This window comes from Lipotes vexillifer, unplaced genomic scaffold (assembly GCF_000442215.2).
Source record: "Lipotes vexillifer unplaced genomic scaffold, Lipotes_vexillifer_v1.1 scaffold672, whole genome shotgun sequence".
In the NCBI taxonomy this organism is placed as follows: Eukaryota; Metazoa; Chordata; class Mammalia; order Artiodactyla; family Lipotidae; genus Lipotes; species Lipotes vexillifer.
Genome location: NW_006787454.1, coordinates 164,201 through 182,546, shown reverse-complemented (window position 1 = coordinate 182,546; position 18,346 = coordinate 164,201). Strand labels below are relative to the sequence as shown.

General features: G+C 38.5%; 1 protein-coding gene across 1 annotated transcript in view; it reads right to left on the bottom strand.

The window, feature by feature from the left end:
- Positions 1 to 5,824: 5,824 nt before the first annotated feature.
- LOC103071031 (coiled-coil domain-containing protein 170-like) overlaps positions 5,825 to 18,346 on the bottom strand; it is a 55,243-nt gene continuing 42,721 nt past the window's right edge. Inside the window, exons 8-10 of the mRNA XM_007460073.1 lie at positions 9,462 to 9,693; positions 8,427 to 8,639; positions 5,825 to 5,974 (exon numbers count right to left, since the gene is read on the bottom strand). Of these exons, the coding sequence (XP_007460135.1) occupies positions 5,825 to 5,974; positions 8,427 to 8,639; positions 9,462 to 9,693 (595 nt within the window). The remainder of the gene's footprint in view (positions 5,975 to 8,426; positions 8,640 to 9,461; positions 9,694 to 18,346) is intronic.

The window sequence follows — 18,346 nt, the reverse complement described above, 5'->3', positions numbered from 1 at the left end:
CCCTACACTCTTAATTTACCTATTTTTTTAAAAATAGCATGTCTTGGGAACTCCCTGGCAGGCTGGTGGCCAGGGATTCGTGCTTCCACTGCAGAGGGCCCAGGTTCAATCCCTGGTCCGGGAACTAAGATCCTGCAAGATGCGTGGTGCGGCCAAAACAACAACAACAACAAAAGCATGTTTCAATATGTAAAATTAGAGTATATATTTCTTCAATGGATCATTGTCTCCTCATCAGAATATTAGCTGAAGGTAGAAACTTAGCTGGTTCTCTATGGTATCTCCAGCACTTCCAGCAGTGCTTTTGGTTGTTGTTGGTATAGTGGCCACTCTATATAATTATTTGCTCAATAAATGAATGAATTATACAGGTCATACATAGATAATATAATTGGAAACCAGGCTGATGAGGTGGCAAAGGCAGATAAAGCATCCAAGTTTGGGGCCTACCCTAGGCACAAATATGGAGCTTTAAGCAACTTATCCTTCAAAGTCTTTTTTCATCTGTAAAATGGGGTTTATGCCATATTCTTCAGAAAACAAAGACACTTGGAATGGTCACTATCTACTTGGTATTACAATACACAAAAGTTTCACTACCTGCAACTTCTAGGAACATTTGCTTCAATTCTCCTCTTAATTTCACCTGCTCAGGTATAACACGACTTGAGCATAGATTTTCAGAGGCTCTTAGGTTGTATTTCCAAAATGTCCACTTAGACAAACTTTTGAGACTTGTAAAGGCAATTACCAGGGAAAATAAAATCGCCTAATTCCATTATGGTGATGGTTGCAGAGCTCTTTAAATATGTTAAAAATCATTGTACACTCAAAACAGGGTAATTTCATGGTATGTAAATTACATCTTAAGAAAACTGTTAATAAGAAATTAGAGATTCTCTAATTCCATATATGTGGCTCCCGTAAGATATCATCAGAATTTAAGAATAAGATAAAAGCCATCTACCAAAACCCCAAAACGGAAAATGAATAAAGTTCAATAAATGAGCTCTGCCATTGACTTACACCATCCTAAGAATGGTCTGTAAAAGAAACCCAGATATTTGGTGCTACTTGAGTAACAGATAAATTAGAGAACTGCATCGGGATAACTGTAAGCTGAGTGCCTAAGAACCGGCCAACTTCCTCGGGCACAGACAGCACTCAACGGACTCAACTTGCAGGACCAGAGGGCTGCTCCCCAGTCCTGCAGTCCCGCTCCCCAAGCAAACGCCCAATCTCACTTCTCCAGAGTGGACGTCTACGAGGAGTGTCCGCCCTCGTTGGTCACTTGGCATCTAACCCCAGATGTGAGTGGGGGATCGGACAAACCCTTGACTCGCAAAGCTGACGACCCTCCCCGCACTGGTCAACCTGGGGTTACCCCGGACGCTGAGGGAACCACGCGGGCTGGGCTTCAACCTTGGCCGAGCATCAGATTCGCCTGAGAAGGCTTTCAAAACTGTCAGGGGCATCACCCAGTCGCTCCGATTCAGTTTCGGGGTGGGGGCCCTGACACCAGTCTGACAGAGCGGGGGAGCAACAACGCCGGACGCCGCCCCACACTCTGCAGCTCTACCCCCTGCCGGCCAGCCCGACGCCAGCCAAGCTCCCCACGCGGGAGCCGGACCAGAACGCTCCAGCACAGGTACTGCGCCCTCCGCCTGCGCTGGCCTCCCGAGCCCGCCAAAAAGGTCTCCCGCGAGACCGCCCCTCGGCTCCGCCCCCTGCCCCGCCACCGAAGGGCTGATTTCCTCTTCAGCTGGTTCCCCGCCCACACGAAGGCGAGATCTGGAACGGCTTTTTCCACCAGCCAATCATTTCCGTCAGCCAGTCACCACCAGCTCCTTCGCATCTCCTTCACCCTCTTCCGTCCGCAGTGTCACACGGCACTCGCCCTACAGCCAAGGGTTACCCGCGTTCCCGCCTCAGTGGGCTGCGCAGGCGCAACCTGGTTTAGCGGAGCGCAGGCGCAAACTTGCGAACGGCTGTAAGGAAGAGGAATGGATGGTTCCGATCGTCTGCGGAGGGAGTGGCTCCTCCAGTTTGGCTAAGTCCGCAGTGGAAGCTTGAGTAGGAGTGCTGCACAGGAAGGTGGAGTTCGCCTCTGCAGCTGCACTTGTCGCTAGGGTGGGTTGGAGCGCAGGCAAAGGTTCAGAGTAGGGAAGGGGCCCTAATAGCCTTTGTTTCGCGGAAGGAGACGTCTGTAGTTGGAAGTCCCGAGTCTGGTAGACTGGGAAGGAGGGGTTGTTCCCAGCCTGTCAGACCTGCACACAGGCGCGTTGCAGCTGAGGAAAGGGTCCCCGGGCAAGAAAGTACCTGGTGGCTGCCTGCTGGCTCCTGTACTTATGTGGCAGCAAGCTCCATTAATCTGACGCGAAAATGTTTCTGCCAGCATAGTTGGGGATGCCTGGAATCTAGAGTCGAACTCAGAAACGCAAACCTTATTTCCTCTAAGAAAGTTCGAGTTCAGCCCAGGACCTGAACAAGGGTTACATGGCAGGTTAGAGACAGATGTTCAACAAGAACTAAAGTCTTCTTGCACGCCATTGCTATTTTCCACCGTGCTGAGTGGAACACATGCTAAATGGAGCTCCATAAATTTACCATTTCTCCTCAAACTCTTGCTGTCCATATGTCGTCTCCCCAGTCTTGGACCTAGGGTCAGTTTCTTGTATGGCCCCTAAGAAAATTCCAGCATTCCCTGTCCCACACCTGAAGGAGATCTAAATGCTTAAACTAGTGGATCTGGTTGTCATGTTTACTTTTGGTCATTTGGCTAGTTTCCAGTTTGGGGCAATTATGAACAATGCTGCCATGAATAATTTTGTAAATGTCTTTTTGTAGAATATACATACATATTTCTGTTACCTATCTATGTAGGAGTGGAGCTGCTGGTTCATAAGGCATGCATGTGTTCAATTTTAGATGCGAACTGTGGGAGGTTTCTAGAATAATGGCTCCCTAAAAGTGTGCTTGTCCTAATCTCCGGAACCTGTGAGTATATTGGGCTACATGGCAAAAGAGAATTAAGGTTGCTGATCAGCTGACCTTAAAAGAGGGAGATTATTTTGGATTGTCCAAGTGGGCCTAAGGTAATCACAAGGATCCTTAAAAGAGGAGGGAGGCAGGAGGAGGAGAATAACAGAAATAGTCGTACCAAAAAGACTGGGCGGACTTCCTGACCCTGGCTTTGAAGATGGAAGGAGGAGGCAATGAGCCAAGAAAGTGGGCATCTTCTAGAAGATGGAAAAGGCAAGGAAATGGATTCTGCCCTCCCCAGAAGGAACTTAGCTCTGAGACCTCCAGAAATGTAGGATAATAAATATTTGTTTCAGCCACGAAGTTTGCGGTAATTTGTTAGAGCAGCAGGAAACCGATAACACTGCCAAACTTTTCCAAAGTAGTTTTATCAATTCATACACTTTGAGAGCTTTGAAAAAAGTGTCCATACTTTACCCTCACACCACACTCACTGAACGGGAATCTCTGGATAAGCCCAGAAAAAAAAATGATTTTTTAATTAGGTGATTCTGCTGCATCTTGAAGGTTGAGAACTATTTGTCTAAATCCTTAAATCTAAATTCATTTCTCATCATTGAAGAACAGAGTGGCAGCGATTTGGCCACAAGATAAAAGCAGTTCTAGAAAAGATTTGTTCCAGGTAGTGGAAGGGTTCCTCTCCCTTGTCTGCTCTGAGTTAACATAGGTAATCTTTTACAGTTAACTCATTGAACAATCAGTTTCTACTAATACAATTCATAAAGGAGCGTTAAGACTAAGGACTCTGTACTCGCAGAAGATTTTTCTTTAACATGCTTATGAAGTGGCTCCTTGAGACACTGCCGCATCTTGGCACGTTCACCTGCATGGAGATCTTGACCCCAAGAGCTGACAGTACTTGCAATTCCTCAAAAAGAAGGAGTTGGAGAAGTGGGGAAACAGCTAGCCTGGCTCGTTGAGTTGTGCAATCCTTCCAGCTCTTTGTGCTGAGGCAGCAGCAGGCAGCTGACCCTTGGGCCATGACCCTGGGGGAATCCTGAACAAGAAGGTGGTTTTCTTAGAGGTTGGGCTGCAGGTGGAGGCTCTGGACAGGGTGTCCCTTCATTTCCTCAAGGATATTCTTCAGAAGAAAGGTAAGTGAACTTCTTACATTGCATCCAGGGATCCTAGAGTCAACTTACTTGGTAGTGATACCACCAACTGCTGGGCCCCCCTTGGCAACAAATTCAAAAGTCCTGAGAAGCACTGGGCAGTTTTCATTAAAAATATGTCATCTAAAAAGAAACGAAATTGAGTTACTTGTAGTGAGGTGGATGGACTTAGAGTCTGTCACACAGAGTGAAGTAAGTCAGAAAGAGAAAAACAAATACCGTATGCTAACATATATATGGAATCTAAAAAAACAAAGGTTATGAAGAACCTAGGGGCAGGACAGGAATAAAGACGCAGATGTAGAGAATGGACTTGAGGACATGGGGAGGGGGAAGGGTAAGCTGGGATGAAGTGAGAGAGTGTCATGGACATATCTACACTACCAAATGTAAAATAGATAGCTAGTGGGAAGCAGCCGCATAGCACAGGGAGATCAGCTCCGTGCTTTGTGACCACCTAGAGGGGTGGGATAGGGAGGGTGGGTGGGAGACGCAAGAGGGAGGGGATATGGGGATATATGTATATTTATAGCTGATTCACTTTGTTATACAGCAGAAGCTAACACAACATTGTAAAGCAATTATACTCCAATAAAGATGTTTTATATATATATATTATATATATATATATGTCATCAAAAGGAATGAAGAGTGAGCCAGTGTTCAAACTATAAACTAGTAGGAGCTAACAGTTCAAGTACTTTCCTGACTAGTGTCAAATGTCACTGTTTCCCTTTAAAATTTGAAATACTCCATGGCATGCTGACTCCAGAGTGCCTTGGCACACATTTGAGACCCATGGCTGTCATTTTAGAAGTTGTTCTCATCTTTTCCTTGAATGAGTATTCAAGATAACCATTTTCTTCCAAAGTGTTACTTTTATAAGGTCCAGTGTAACTTCACACCTTCCACCCTGAAGATCCCTCTAAAACTAAGCCCCACAGGAGTCCTTTTCAATTGACCACAGCAGGTGCTGAGTGTCCACTCTGGCCTATTCAGATTCTGACCTGTTCCTACAGAGGACATCTTGGATAAATCTAAAACTACCTTGGAAGATGAGCAGTTTCCTATTCTAAATGAAAAAAATTAGAGATTATATATTTAAAAACAGTCCATTAACTTGGATATCGGCCTACATCTAGGAAAACTGGCAGACACTATTAAATACTAAGAAAATTTAAAACACAGTATAGTCTATTGCACATTTTTAAGAATTCTTAATGACTTTCCTACCCTTCAACATTTCATATCTGATTTTCAAACTCTCAGTTAATCAAATAGATAAGATAGATTCAAATTATAGAATATAACTTTACCTAGCTTCATAAGGGGGTATAACCAAAAAAATACTCATTCTAGAAACAGGCCATTAACTATAGATATAAATATTCCAACTAAGAACAAATTTTGATTAATATCCTGCTTAAAATATAGTTAATAAATATAATTAGATACTATATATTACAATTAACAATCTAGACTAGACCACAAATAAATGTACAAAACAAGATTACAGCAAAGAAAAGTTAATTGCCAAGTATCAAAGGAGAGAAGAGATTTAAGTGAAAAGTTTCAAATGTGTTTTATTCATAAATAGCCATGTTCAAGATGCTGGAGGAAATGTCCATGTCTGCTGAGTTCTGGTTGACAGAAATTCTTTATTCATTATCCTATCCAGTCTCACATGCAGAAGCAATCTTTGATTTGTCAGATGCTTCATATACTTGTATAATAAGTCTTAGGTAATTGATGATTTTCTTGTCTGCTGTTTTCATGTTAAATCCCAACATCTTCTTAATAGTTTCTCGAAAGTCAACAAGCTACAAAGAACCACAAAAAATCAAGACATGTCATTAGTTTTGCTCACCTACTTAACTATGTACATTGAAATTGTTATTAGAAATTTAGTTTTATTAAACATTTCTTTATGAAGTGTACATTATTCTACGTTCAAATGTATTTCTAAGCAAAAAAAAATTACAAGAAATCTAAAATTACCTTTTCATTTTAAGATTTGTTTTTATTTTTACAATCTTATAGACTAAACCTAATTTTATTGCTGCTTGTTTTTCATCCATGAGGTAATTATTTTTTGGACTTCTGATTTGCTGTAGGTAATAGCTGTCCCCTAAATACATATCTCTCCACCCATTCTCTAAAAACTATAGTGATCAACAAGGAGAGCAGATACAACTCTCCATAAATCATGCCTAAAGCGTAAGTAAAGAATACCACAGACTTCAGTTTTCATATAAGTGGGGAAATAAATATTCTAAACCAACAGAGGCAGCTGCAGAGCCCACGCTGGAGTATGCAGTTAGTTTCCTCTGGTGTCCCAGTTCATAAAGGGGGAAATACGAAGAACAAGTCTGAGACCTGATGAATCAGAATACCGGCAACTGGGGAAGGAAAAGAAAGGGGCTTAGAAGCATGTGAGAGCAGAAATGGCCGATCTAGAGGGCAAGGTTTCTGAGCAGAGAGGGAGCTACTTGGAAGGGTGAGGTGTTCCCTAGAGGCTTCGTGCCAAGGGAAAAGAAAAAAAGCAAGCACTGGAAATTAAGGGACCTATATAAACAAGAGAGTATTGCAAAAACAGACATCACATAAACCCCCACCCCAAAATAAAAGGCTTTACTTCCTAAGTAAACTTTAGCAACTGCACTCACCGTGTCAACAGAAGAGGGTGGTACTAAGAAGCCTAGTAAGTATACCCTGCCCCCTAAGTACCCTGAGGTAGAAACACCTGAAATTGAGAGGGCAGGGCAATCAAAGGGATTTTAAAGTGAATAGATAAATGGCAAATATCCATTTTAAATTGTTATGAGAAGAAAACAGAAAAGCAGTATCATCCAAACTGTTCAGGTGGTGAAAATACTGCCCCCAGAAAAACTGCCATGAAGCAGAGGCAACATGTTTGACAACACCTGATATGAATTAAATATCAATTAAACAAGGATTTGCAGACATGGGGAAAAAACACCTTTTGAACCAGAAATGCAATAATTTGGAGGGACTTCCCTGGCTGTCTAGTGGTTAAGACTCTGCACTTCCACTGCAGGGGACAGGGGTTCGATCCCTGGTCGGGGAACTAAGATCCAGCATGCTGCCACAGCCAAAAAAAAAAAGCAATAATTTGGAATAGAAATGGACAAAAAAAATATCTAGATGCCTAATGGATAAGAAAGATGTGATGATTAAACACAAGCAAGAACAAGACATCTCAGAAATGAAAAATAAACTACAGAATGCCCAAAGAAGAGATCAGAATGAAAATATAATAAGGGAGGGACACTGAGAGAATAAAAACAATTAAGAAAATGAATATGCAGAAGTTAAAAAAGAAAAAAAAGAAAATGGTAATATCATGACTTTGGGTTTTAAGAATCTCTTAAGGAAATTCATTAAAGTTTCATGTTTCTTGGGCTTCCCTGGTGGCGCAGTGGTTGAGAGTCCTCCTGCCGATGCAGGGGACACGTGTTCGTGCCCCCGTCCAGGACTATCCCACATGCCGTGGAGTGGCTGGGCCCGTGAGCCATGGCCGCTGAGCCTGTGCGTCCGGAGCCTGTGCTCCGCAACGGGAGAGGCCACAACAGTGAGAGGCCCGTGTACCCCCCCCCAAAAAAATGTTTCATGTTTCTTAAGAAACATGTATGGAGGTGTGACATGTAATCCCACAATAGCCTCAAATTATCATTTAGGCTTTAGAAAATTCTCTTAAAATATCTGCTTTATAAATCTAGTGAGAATCTAAGCAAGTTTAGAAGCACTACCCTCTTGTCCAAGAAAGTGATCCAGCCCCACAAAAATGGTTTCCCCTTAACTTTCCTTTTCTCTCATCCCTACCCTGCTTGTCTTTGGTTAGTCAGAGGACGTGTACACAAACCTAAGCTATGATAATCATATATCCCATCCCTTGCCACTGTGAATTCAATAAGGATAGGCATTTGACCTAAACTGGGCTTGTAAGAACCTTTCTTGGGATTCTCTCTCCTGTCACAGAAAATCTAACTGTAAAACTCTGGGGCTGTCAGCCAGACACACAAGTTGACAGAGAGCTGCCAAGAAGAATGTGAGAAAGGCCTTATATTGAAGATTCCAGGTGCTAATCCGTGGCCCAGGTGCATCCCTGCCTTCTCAGAGCTCTGGTTGTTTAACTGCCTTTGATTCCACAAGCCTATCAATTCTCTTTTGTCTAAGGTAGAGTCTAAATTGAGGTGGGTGTTTATCACTTCATCTTAAATAATCTTAATATAGTAATTAAAAAAGAAAAACCTCTTCTTGTCCCGGTACTTCTTCAAGTGTGCTCTTTGCTGTGCAGAGCTCAGGAGTGACAGTTTCTAACATGTGATGGGCCCTCTCTTTGTCCCACCTTGTGTCTTGCTCAGCAGAGTCTACTGTAGTTTTCAAGTCTGTTTCCATAACTGCCTTCCCTTTCATTGCTTCAACTTTTGTTAAAGATTGCCTGAGCTTCTCAATTGTTTTGTCCTGTGAGGATATAAGGTTGGGGGAAAGGGAGATGACTGTGATTAAAATTCCTCTAAATAACAGGCGTGATACATAATAACTCATGCTTTTTTTTTCTTCTTTTTCTTTTTTCTTTCTTTTTTTTTGGAAGAGCTAGATAATGGAAAAGAAAGAAAATTCCACAACTTATGAATTAAGAGGACATTTCTCCACCATCATGCTCATCAATAACCAACAGTTACTGAGCACTTTTATAAACTAGGCACTTGGGATTTAAAGAGGCCATGTCCTCAAAAGTCTTATAGTCTGTGCTAATCAAACACAGAAATAGAGAAAATAACTGGCTGCAATAAGAGAAATATTCTTGATAATCACCTGGGGAAAAAAAAAGTTGATCAGTAAGTATCTAGTGTATATTTGGTTTCAGGCATAAAATGTATGTTTGAAATACTACAACTGAAGCTTGATATAGAGAAGATCCAAAGAGCATTCCCCCAAAAATCACTAAAACTTTTAACCATTAACCCAGTGAGAAAGACAAAAGTATGACTGAAACAAAAAGCAAGGGATCTAGATACCTAACATTTAGAATACCAGTTACCTTTGAGGAGGATACCTGGGGGCTTCAGTGGGATTGATAATACTCTGATTCTTAACATGAGTGGTAGATTTGTAACATCTAATTTTATTATTCTATATGCTTTAATATTATATATATATTCTTTTATATGTATGTAAAATAATTTTAATGTTAATTTTTAAAGTTCAATGAGAAACATGCAGCAAAAATAGAAACAGACCAAAGCTTAAGTGAATTTTTGAAACCCTCATTTTTTTACTTACTTTAAGGACATTTACTCTTGTCAGTTGAGTTTTCATAGTTTTATTTGACAATTTAAAGTCACTGAGCTGTTTCTGAAGTTTATGAATTTTCTCCTCTAACCTTTGAGTTGTAACAACCTTCCAATTCTGCTGAATATTCAGTAGTGTTTCTTGCTTGTTGTCTTTCTCTAGCTGCTTGAATGTTTTGCCATGCTCCATCTGGGAAATCTTAGTCTGGGAGTTTTCCTTTACAGAAATCAACAGTATTAGAATAAAGAAGTTATGCTTTAAGATGGTGTTCTACAGTAGCATACCAGATCTACTCTACACTGACAAACTGTAGACTTAATTCTTACATAAGTAGAATAGTTTTCACCATAAATATACATTAATAAAATAATCCAGAAAATAAAATATGACAATAAAAGTGATGGCTTAAGGCTAACAAGGGTACAGATAAGTAGACAATGTTATAAACACCAGGTGATAGTAGAGATTAGTTCAACTTTTCTAAGAATGTATTATAAGAAAATAATAAAATATTTAGATAAAGACTCAAGCACAAAGATATTCTATACAACATTATTCATAACATGAAGAAATAAAAACAATGCAAATGTCAAAAATAGTTAAAATAAATTACATGTGATTGATTATACATTCATTATAAATAAAGTTTTCAAAAATATTTACTAAGAGAAAGTACTAATGATATAGTTAAATGACAGAAGCAGGATGAAGAAAAAATATGCTATCTCAATTATGTTAAAATATTCTTGGAAATAATCATAGGAAGATATACCTATAGGTTAACACTGGTTATCTCAAAGTGGTAGAAATACTGATCTTTTTAATTGTATTCTTTCTACTATTCTGTACTTTATAAAGTTACTACCAGATTAAAACAAGAGAGAGAAGAGGTGTAGATTTACTAAAGATACCACATATTTTCATTATATACAAACTAAAAATTAGTAAAACATATTGAAAAGAACCACTAGTTCTTTCAAAAAAGGAAACAGATACTCCAGGCAAGACTGGTTAAAGAAGGAAGAGAAAGTGAAAATACACAGTATTAGGAAAGAGATATATACAAAACTAATGTACATAAATTAATTTTATTAAGAGAAAAAAGTTATTAGAAGACAATGGAGTAATGCCTTCAAATCTCTGTGTGAAAATAAAGTCTAAATTCAACTATCAATTGAGCCTGAAGTTAAAAAAAAAAAATTAGCTTTTGACAAAATTCAACATGCATTTATGATAAAATCCCTGCAGAAAGTAGGCATAGAGGGAACTTTCCTCAACATAATAAAGGCCATATATGACAAACCCACAGCCAACATTGTCCTCAATGGTGAAAAACTGAAAGCATTTCCACTAAGATCAGGAACAAGGCAAGGTTGCCCACTCTCACCACTCTTATTCAGCACAGTTTTGGAAGTTTTAGCCACAGCAATCAGAAAAGAAAAGGAAATAAAAGGAATCCAAATCGGAAAAGAAGAAGTAAAGCTGTCACTGTTTGCGGATGACATGATACTATACATAGAGAATCCTAAAGATGCTACCAGAAAAATACTAGAGCTAATCAATGAATTTGGTAAAGTAGCAGGATACAAAATGAATGCACAGAAATCTCTGGCATTCCTATACACTAATGATGAAAAATCTGAAAGTGAAATCAAGAAAATACTCCCACTTACCACTGCGACAAAAAGAATAAAATATCTAAGAATAAACCTACCTAAGGAGACAAAAGACCTGTATGCAGAAAATTATAAGACACTGATGAAAGAAATTAAAGATGATACAAATAGATGGAGAGATATGCCATGTTCTTGGATTGGAAGAATCAACATTGTGAAAATGACTCTACTACCCAAAGCAATCTACAGATTCAATGCAATCCCTATGAAACTACCACTGGCATTTTTCACAGAACTAGAACAAAAAATTTCACAATTTGTATGGAAACACAAAAGACCCCGAATAGCCAAAGCAATCTTGAGAAGGAAAAACGGAGCTGGAGGAATCAGGCTCCCTGACTTCAGACTATACTACAAAGCTACAGTAATCAAGACAGTATGGTACTGGCACAAAAACAGAAAGATAGATCAATGGAACAAGATAGAAAGCCCAGAGATAAACCCACGCACATATGGTCACCTTATCTTTGATAAAGGAGGCAGGAATGTACAGTGGAGAAAGGACAGCCTCTTCAAAAAGTGGTGCTGGGAAAACTGGACAGCTACATGTAAAAGTATGAGATTAGATCACTCCCTAACACCATACACAAAAATAAGCTCAAAATGGATTAAAGACCTAAATGTAAGGCCAGAAACTATCAAACTCTTAGAGGGAAACATAGGCAGAACACTCTATGACATAAATCACAGCAAGATCCTTTTTGACCCACCTCCCAGAAGAATGGAAATAAAAATAAAAATAAACAAATGGGACCTAATGAAACTTCAAAGCTTTTGCACAGCAAAGGAAACCATAAACAAGACCAAAAGACAACCCTCAGAATGGGAGAAAATATTTGCAAATGAATCAACTGACAAAGGATTAATCTCTAAAATTTACAGGCAGCTCATGCAGCTCAATAACAAAAAAATAAACAACCCAATCCAAAAATGGGCAGAAGACCTAAATAGACATTTCTCCAAAGAAGATATACAGACTGCCAACAAACACATGAAAGAATGCTCAACATCATTAATCATTAGAGAAATGCAAATCAAAACTACAATGAGATATCATCTCACACCAGTCAGAATGGCCATCATCAAAAAATCTAGAAACAATAAATGCTGGAGAGGGTGTGGAGAAAAGGGAACACTCTTGCACTGCTGGTGGGAATGTGAATTGGTTCAGCCACTATGGAGAACAGTATGGAGGTTCCTTAAAAAACTACAAATAGAACTACCATATGACCCAGCAATCCCACTACTAGGTATATACCCTGAGGAAACCAGAATTCAGAAAGAGTCATGTACCAAAATGTTCATTGCAGCTCTATTTACAATAGCCCGGAGATGGAAACAACCTAAGTGCCCGCCGTCGGATGAATGGATAAAGAAGATGTGGCACATATATACAATGGAATATTACTCAGCCATAAAAAGAAACGAAATTGAGCTATTTGTAATGAGGTGGATAGACCTAGAGTCTGTCATACAGAGTGAAGTAAGTCAGAAAGAGAGAGACAAATACCGAATGCTAACACATATATATGGAATTTAAGAAAAAAATGTCATGAAGAACCTAGGGGTAAGACAGGAATAAAGACACAGACCTACTAGAGAATGGACTTGAGGATATGGGGAGGGGGAAGGGTAAGCTGTGACAAAGCGAGAGAGAGGCATGGACATATATACACTACCAAACGTAAGGTAGATAGCTAGTGGGAAGCATCCTCATAGCACAGGGAGATCAGCTTGGTGCTTTGTGACCACCTGGAGGGGTGGGATAGGGAGGGTGGGAGACACAAGAGATATGGGAACATATGTATATGTATAACTGATTCATTTTGTTATAAAGCAGAAACTAACACACCATTGTAAAGCAATTATACTCCAATAAAAATGTAAAAAAAAAACTGTCATTTATGCAAGTATTCAAAAAATTTTTTCTCTCCAAGACACCATTTCTTAGGAATCTATTAGAGGATATACCCCAGCAAAATAAGAAAGTAAACCAAAAGAGAGGAAGACAAGAGATTCATGAAACAGTGCAACCTAACCAGGAGATTGTATAAGAAAAGCACAGGATTATAGCTGTGCCCAGGCTGACAGAGCAAACAGTCCAGACCGACACAAGAGAATTAAGGACTTTGGATGAGAAAGAATGGGAGATTTTTATAGATTAGAAGATCCTCCGATGCAGTATTTGGGGAAAAAATTAATAAGTGAATGTTGAAAATTATATATATGAAAACACAAGGAAAGTATCTACTCTAGGAAAAATAACATGCACTACAAGAAAGGAAAGGTCACAAGAATATAATACTTGGCATTTTGTAAACACTATTTAGTGTCATAGTGAAGTAAATGCTGATTATGGATTTAGCTAAAAATATTGATATAACAATACTGGGAAGATGGAAGGGGGAGTTGAGAAAAAGATAAACCTTCATCTGTCATATAATAGGAAGTCAACAGATAACGTCTAAAATAAATAACTCAAGATATAGCAATATAAGCAAATTATTTTTAAAAATGGAATTAACTACCAGAAGCAACAGCTAAAGGGGTTAAAAGTAGTTCCCTCTGGGAAATAGGATAGATGGAGGAACAGAAGTGGGCTGCTGATTTTCAATAGAAGACTCTTGGTATATTTAATTTTTTTTAAATGTACATATGTATAATATACACATATGAGTGTAAAAGGTAAAAAAAATCTCATAAATAACTTCAGCTCAAAGAAGAAATGGAAACCAATAGTAAAATTATAGTAAAAGGACACTTCTTATTAAAATGTATTGGACAAGCCACAGACGAATATTTATAGCCTTTGATGCTTTTATGATTTAAAACAAAGGACCAAAGAAAAGCATATTTACATAAAGAAAAAGAGAAATTAGGGGTGTAGATTTAATAAAGATACCATATATTTTCATTACTTATACATAAAAAATAAATGGTAAAATGTATAGAGAAAAGAACCATTAGTTCTCTGGAAAGATAAAATAGATGCCCCAGGTAAGCCTGGTTAAGGAGGAAAGAGAGAAAGTAAAATATTAGAAAGGAGAAACATACAGAATGCATAGATATAGAAAAGATTAAAATAATTCTAAACACTACTTTGTAACTCAGTGGCAATAAGTTGAAAACTTATTCAACTAAAAGAAAAATTGTTTTAGAAATAGATTTTTCCTAGAAAACAATATAATATTCAACTGTGTCCAGAAAATCCAAGAACTCTAGTAAAGAAAACTATTGGACTTAATAAGTTAATTCAGTAAGGTGGTAGATAATTTTTAAAGATATAAACATATCAAAGGCTTTTATCTATATTAGTAATAATCATTTCAAATAGAAATAGGGAAAATATGCCACTCATAATGGGCAGGAAATCTATTTTCCTTCCTGACCTAGGAGTAAACTTTACAAGAAAAAATTACATAAAGGACTTTTATAGGACTTATATGAAAGAACATTATAAAATCCTATTACAGTACATAAAATAAGATCTGCTAAAGGGAAGGAGGACATGCACCAAATTATCAAAAATTATCAATTTTCAAAAATCATACCATTACAAAGCTAACTGAGTAAACTACAAACAATATTTACAAATTGCTACTTTGACAGATATAAAATTTATATTGAACATTCAACTCATACAGTGTAATCATTAACCTACTTTATTTTTGTCCTCTGTTGTTCCTTTAAATGTATTCTGTGGAGCTAATTCTTCATTTGCCATTAACTGAAACTTAGGGCAAGGCCATGTTTTTCCTGATCGCTTTCAGTTTAATGTAAAAATTATAACATTACCTTTACTAAAAGGTACCTTTACAATGACAGGTCAAGAAATTATAAAGTAAAAACAACCAAACAGTAATATTAGACATGACAAATATAATAGCTGAAATGAACAACACAATAGGTGAGATAAATATGATGGATAAAGCTGAGAACAAATTGAGTGAGTTGGAAAATCAGACTGAGAAACTCTCTGAGAAGGTGGCAAGAAAGGCAGTACCAATAGGGATGTGTGTGTGTGTGTGTGTGTGTGTGTGTGTGTGTGTGTGTGTGTGTCTGTATAAAGAGAGAAAGATTTGGCTAACACAACTGTGGGGTCTGGCAAGTCCAAAATCTTCAGGGCAGGCTGGCAGGTTGGAGGCCCAGGGAAGAGCTGATGCTGCAGCTCAGATCTGAAGGCAATCTAGAGGTAGAATTCCTCCTCCTCAGGGGACCTCAGTCTTTTCTCTTAAGGGCTTCAACTACTTGGATGAGGCTCACTTATTATGGAGAGTAATCTGCTTTACTCCAAGCCTTCTTGTTATGTTAATGACATCTAACATGCAACATCTAGACTGATGTTTGATCAAGCATCAGGACACCATATCTTGGTCAAGTTGACACATAAAATTAACCATCATGCAAAGAAATGAAGGATAGAATTAGAATTGCCAACGTTCTGTTAAGAGTCACAGAAGGAGAAAGAGTAGAAAAAGAAGAAAACAAAAACAAAAACAAAAAAAAAGAAAGAAATCAAAAGAAAATAGAAAGGAAAATGTTTAAATAAGTAATGGTAAAATTGACAGATGAAAGACTTAGATTTAAAAATTCATGGAGTGCCAAATAAGAGAGATAAGGTAAAACAATATACCTAAGCACATTATAGTGAAATTTAAGAACATTAAAGCAAATGAGAAAATTTTTAAGGTTTCCTGAGAGAAAGAACAGATCACTTACAAAGGAATAAGAATCACATTTTTGTTAGACTTTTCAACAGTAACAGAGGATGCAAGGAGATAATGTTAAAGAATTTAATGAGGGGCTTCCCTGGTGGCGCAGTGGTTGGGGGTCCGCCTGCCGATGCAGGGGAAACGGGTTCGTGCCCCGGTCCGGGAAGATTCCCACATGCCGCGGAGCGGCTGGGCCCGTGAGCCATGGCCACTGGGCCTGCGCGTCCGGAGCCTGTGCTCCACAACGGGAGAGGCCACAGCAGTGAGAGGCCCGCCTACCACAAAAAAAAAAAAAAAAAAGAATTTAATGAAGGAACTTTGAACCTAGAAGTTTATATCCAGCCAAATTGTCATTCAAATATGAGGGCATACTAAAAGTGTTATCAGGCACATGTGGTGTCAGAAAGTTTGCCACACAAAGATCCAATTTTTTAAAACTCTCTTGTGGAAATACTCAAATTAGGAGAAAAATCCAGGAGGAGGCTTCAAGAAATATGCAACTAAGAGTAATCAAACATGTTGGTCAAATTTGGTGGTTGTCTAAAAAATTAGGACCAAGTAAAAGAAACCAAATAAAAGATATATCATGCAACCATGAACCCCCAAAAAATTGCATTAGTGATCATAATTTCTGAAAACAGAATTTAAGGCAATATTTTATAAAGGACAAATAAGAGAATGTTTTATAGTGCTTAAAAGAACAGGATAGCAAAATCATCATGAGCGCATATTCTCCAGTAATCTATAAAACAAAAACTGATAGAACAGCACAGACAAATGGAGGAATCAAAAATTATACTTGGAGGACTTCCCTGGTGGTCCAGTTGTTAAGAATCTACCTGCCAATGCAGGGGATATGGGTTTGAGCCCTAGTCTGGGAAGATCCCACATGCTGCGGAGCAACTAAGCCCATGTGCCACAACTACTGAGCCCATGCTCTAGAGCCTGTGAGCTGCAACTACTGAGCCCATGTGCTGCAACTACTGTAACCCGAGCGCCTAGAGCTCATGCTCCAAAACAAGAGAAGCCACTGCAATAAGAAGCCCGAGCACCTCAACAAAGAGTAGCCCCTGCTCGCCACAACTAGAGGAAGCCCATGCACAGCTATGAAGACCCAGTGCAGCCAAAAATAAATTTAAAAACAAAAACAAAAATTATACTTGAAGAATGTAGCATATCTTTTCCAGAATCAAGTAAACAAAAATAATCAGAGGTACAGACAATCTGAACCATACGAATAATATGCTTGAGCATTAGCTATTTATAGTGCTTTATACCCAACCAAGAGAGAACACATTCTTTATAAGCACACATGGCACAACTACCAAAACAGACCAATCACTGGCCATGTAGGAAGCCTCAATAAATTCCCAGGGATCATATCATACTTCTACCATGTAATAAAATACAAATTTTTAAAAAATCCTATACATTTGGAAACATAAAAATGTATTGCTATATTTAAAATAAAAGATAAGGGAAACAGTGCATGTCAATATTTGTGGAACAAAGCAAAAGTAGTTCTTGACAGAAAAATTATGGTTTAAATGAGTGCATTTATCAGAATATTCGAAAGGTTAATCATAAACCAGTTGCTCTTATTTTTCTTCCTCCTATTCTTCTTCCTTTCCTTCTTTCCCCTTCTAAACAATTCAGTCCTAAAGCCATGGGCATCTGCACAGAATGAGAAGGGAAATGCTGAGGCTCATAGCAGGCCTACAGAGTCCAAGCAAGGTGACAAAAGTGTCTGCAGAAGAGGACTGCCCTGCAGAGGGACTCAGAGTCTGATCACATATGGAGAGGTGACCTGTCATGGAGTGTTAGAGCCTGAACAGGGCAAGGAAGATGTGTATACCGTTCTGGAAATCAACAAGAACAAAACAGGAACCCAAATAAGAAGATGGGTAAAGGAAACAAACAGGCAGAGACTAAAAAACCAAAAGATGAAAAACATTAAGGAAATGCGAAACTCATTAATAATTCGAGAAATGCAAATTAAATTAACAATCATTTTATACCTGATGGAATGGCAAAAGTTAGGAAGCTGCTAGTGTCAAGAAATGACAAGAATGTGGAGATTCAAAAACCCTCTATCTCTGGTGGGATGATTTATTGTTTTGTGAGAGCTGACTGGCAGTACTTAGTCATATTAAGTGTATGAATACACTATGAGCCACCAATTCAAATCCTGACTTAACACCCCTAAGCAATTCTCTCTCAGGTCCATAAAGGGAACTTGTACCAAGATGCTAACAGTGATGTTGTTTGTGGTAGCATAAAAATAGAGATAACAAGGTTATTTACCACTAGAAGAAGAGACAGGTAAAATAAAAAAATAAATAAAAATAAAAAATTAAAACCATGGCAGATATGAACACTGTAGTACTCTATGCAGTAGACAGAAGCAATGAATTAGATGAACAAATAGCAATATTAAGTGGCTCTTAAAAATACAGTGCTGAGTAATAGAATGAGATTTTTTTTTTTT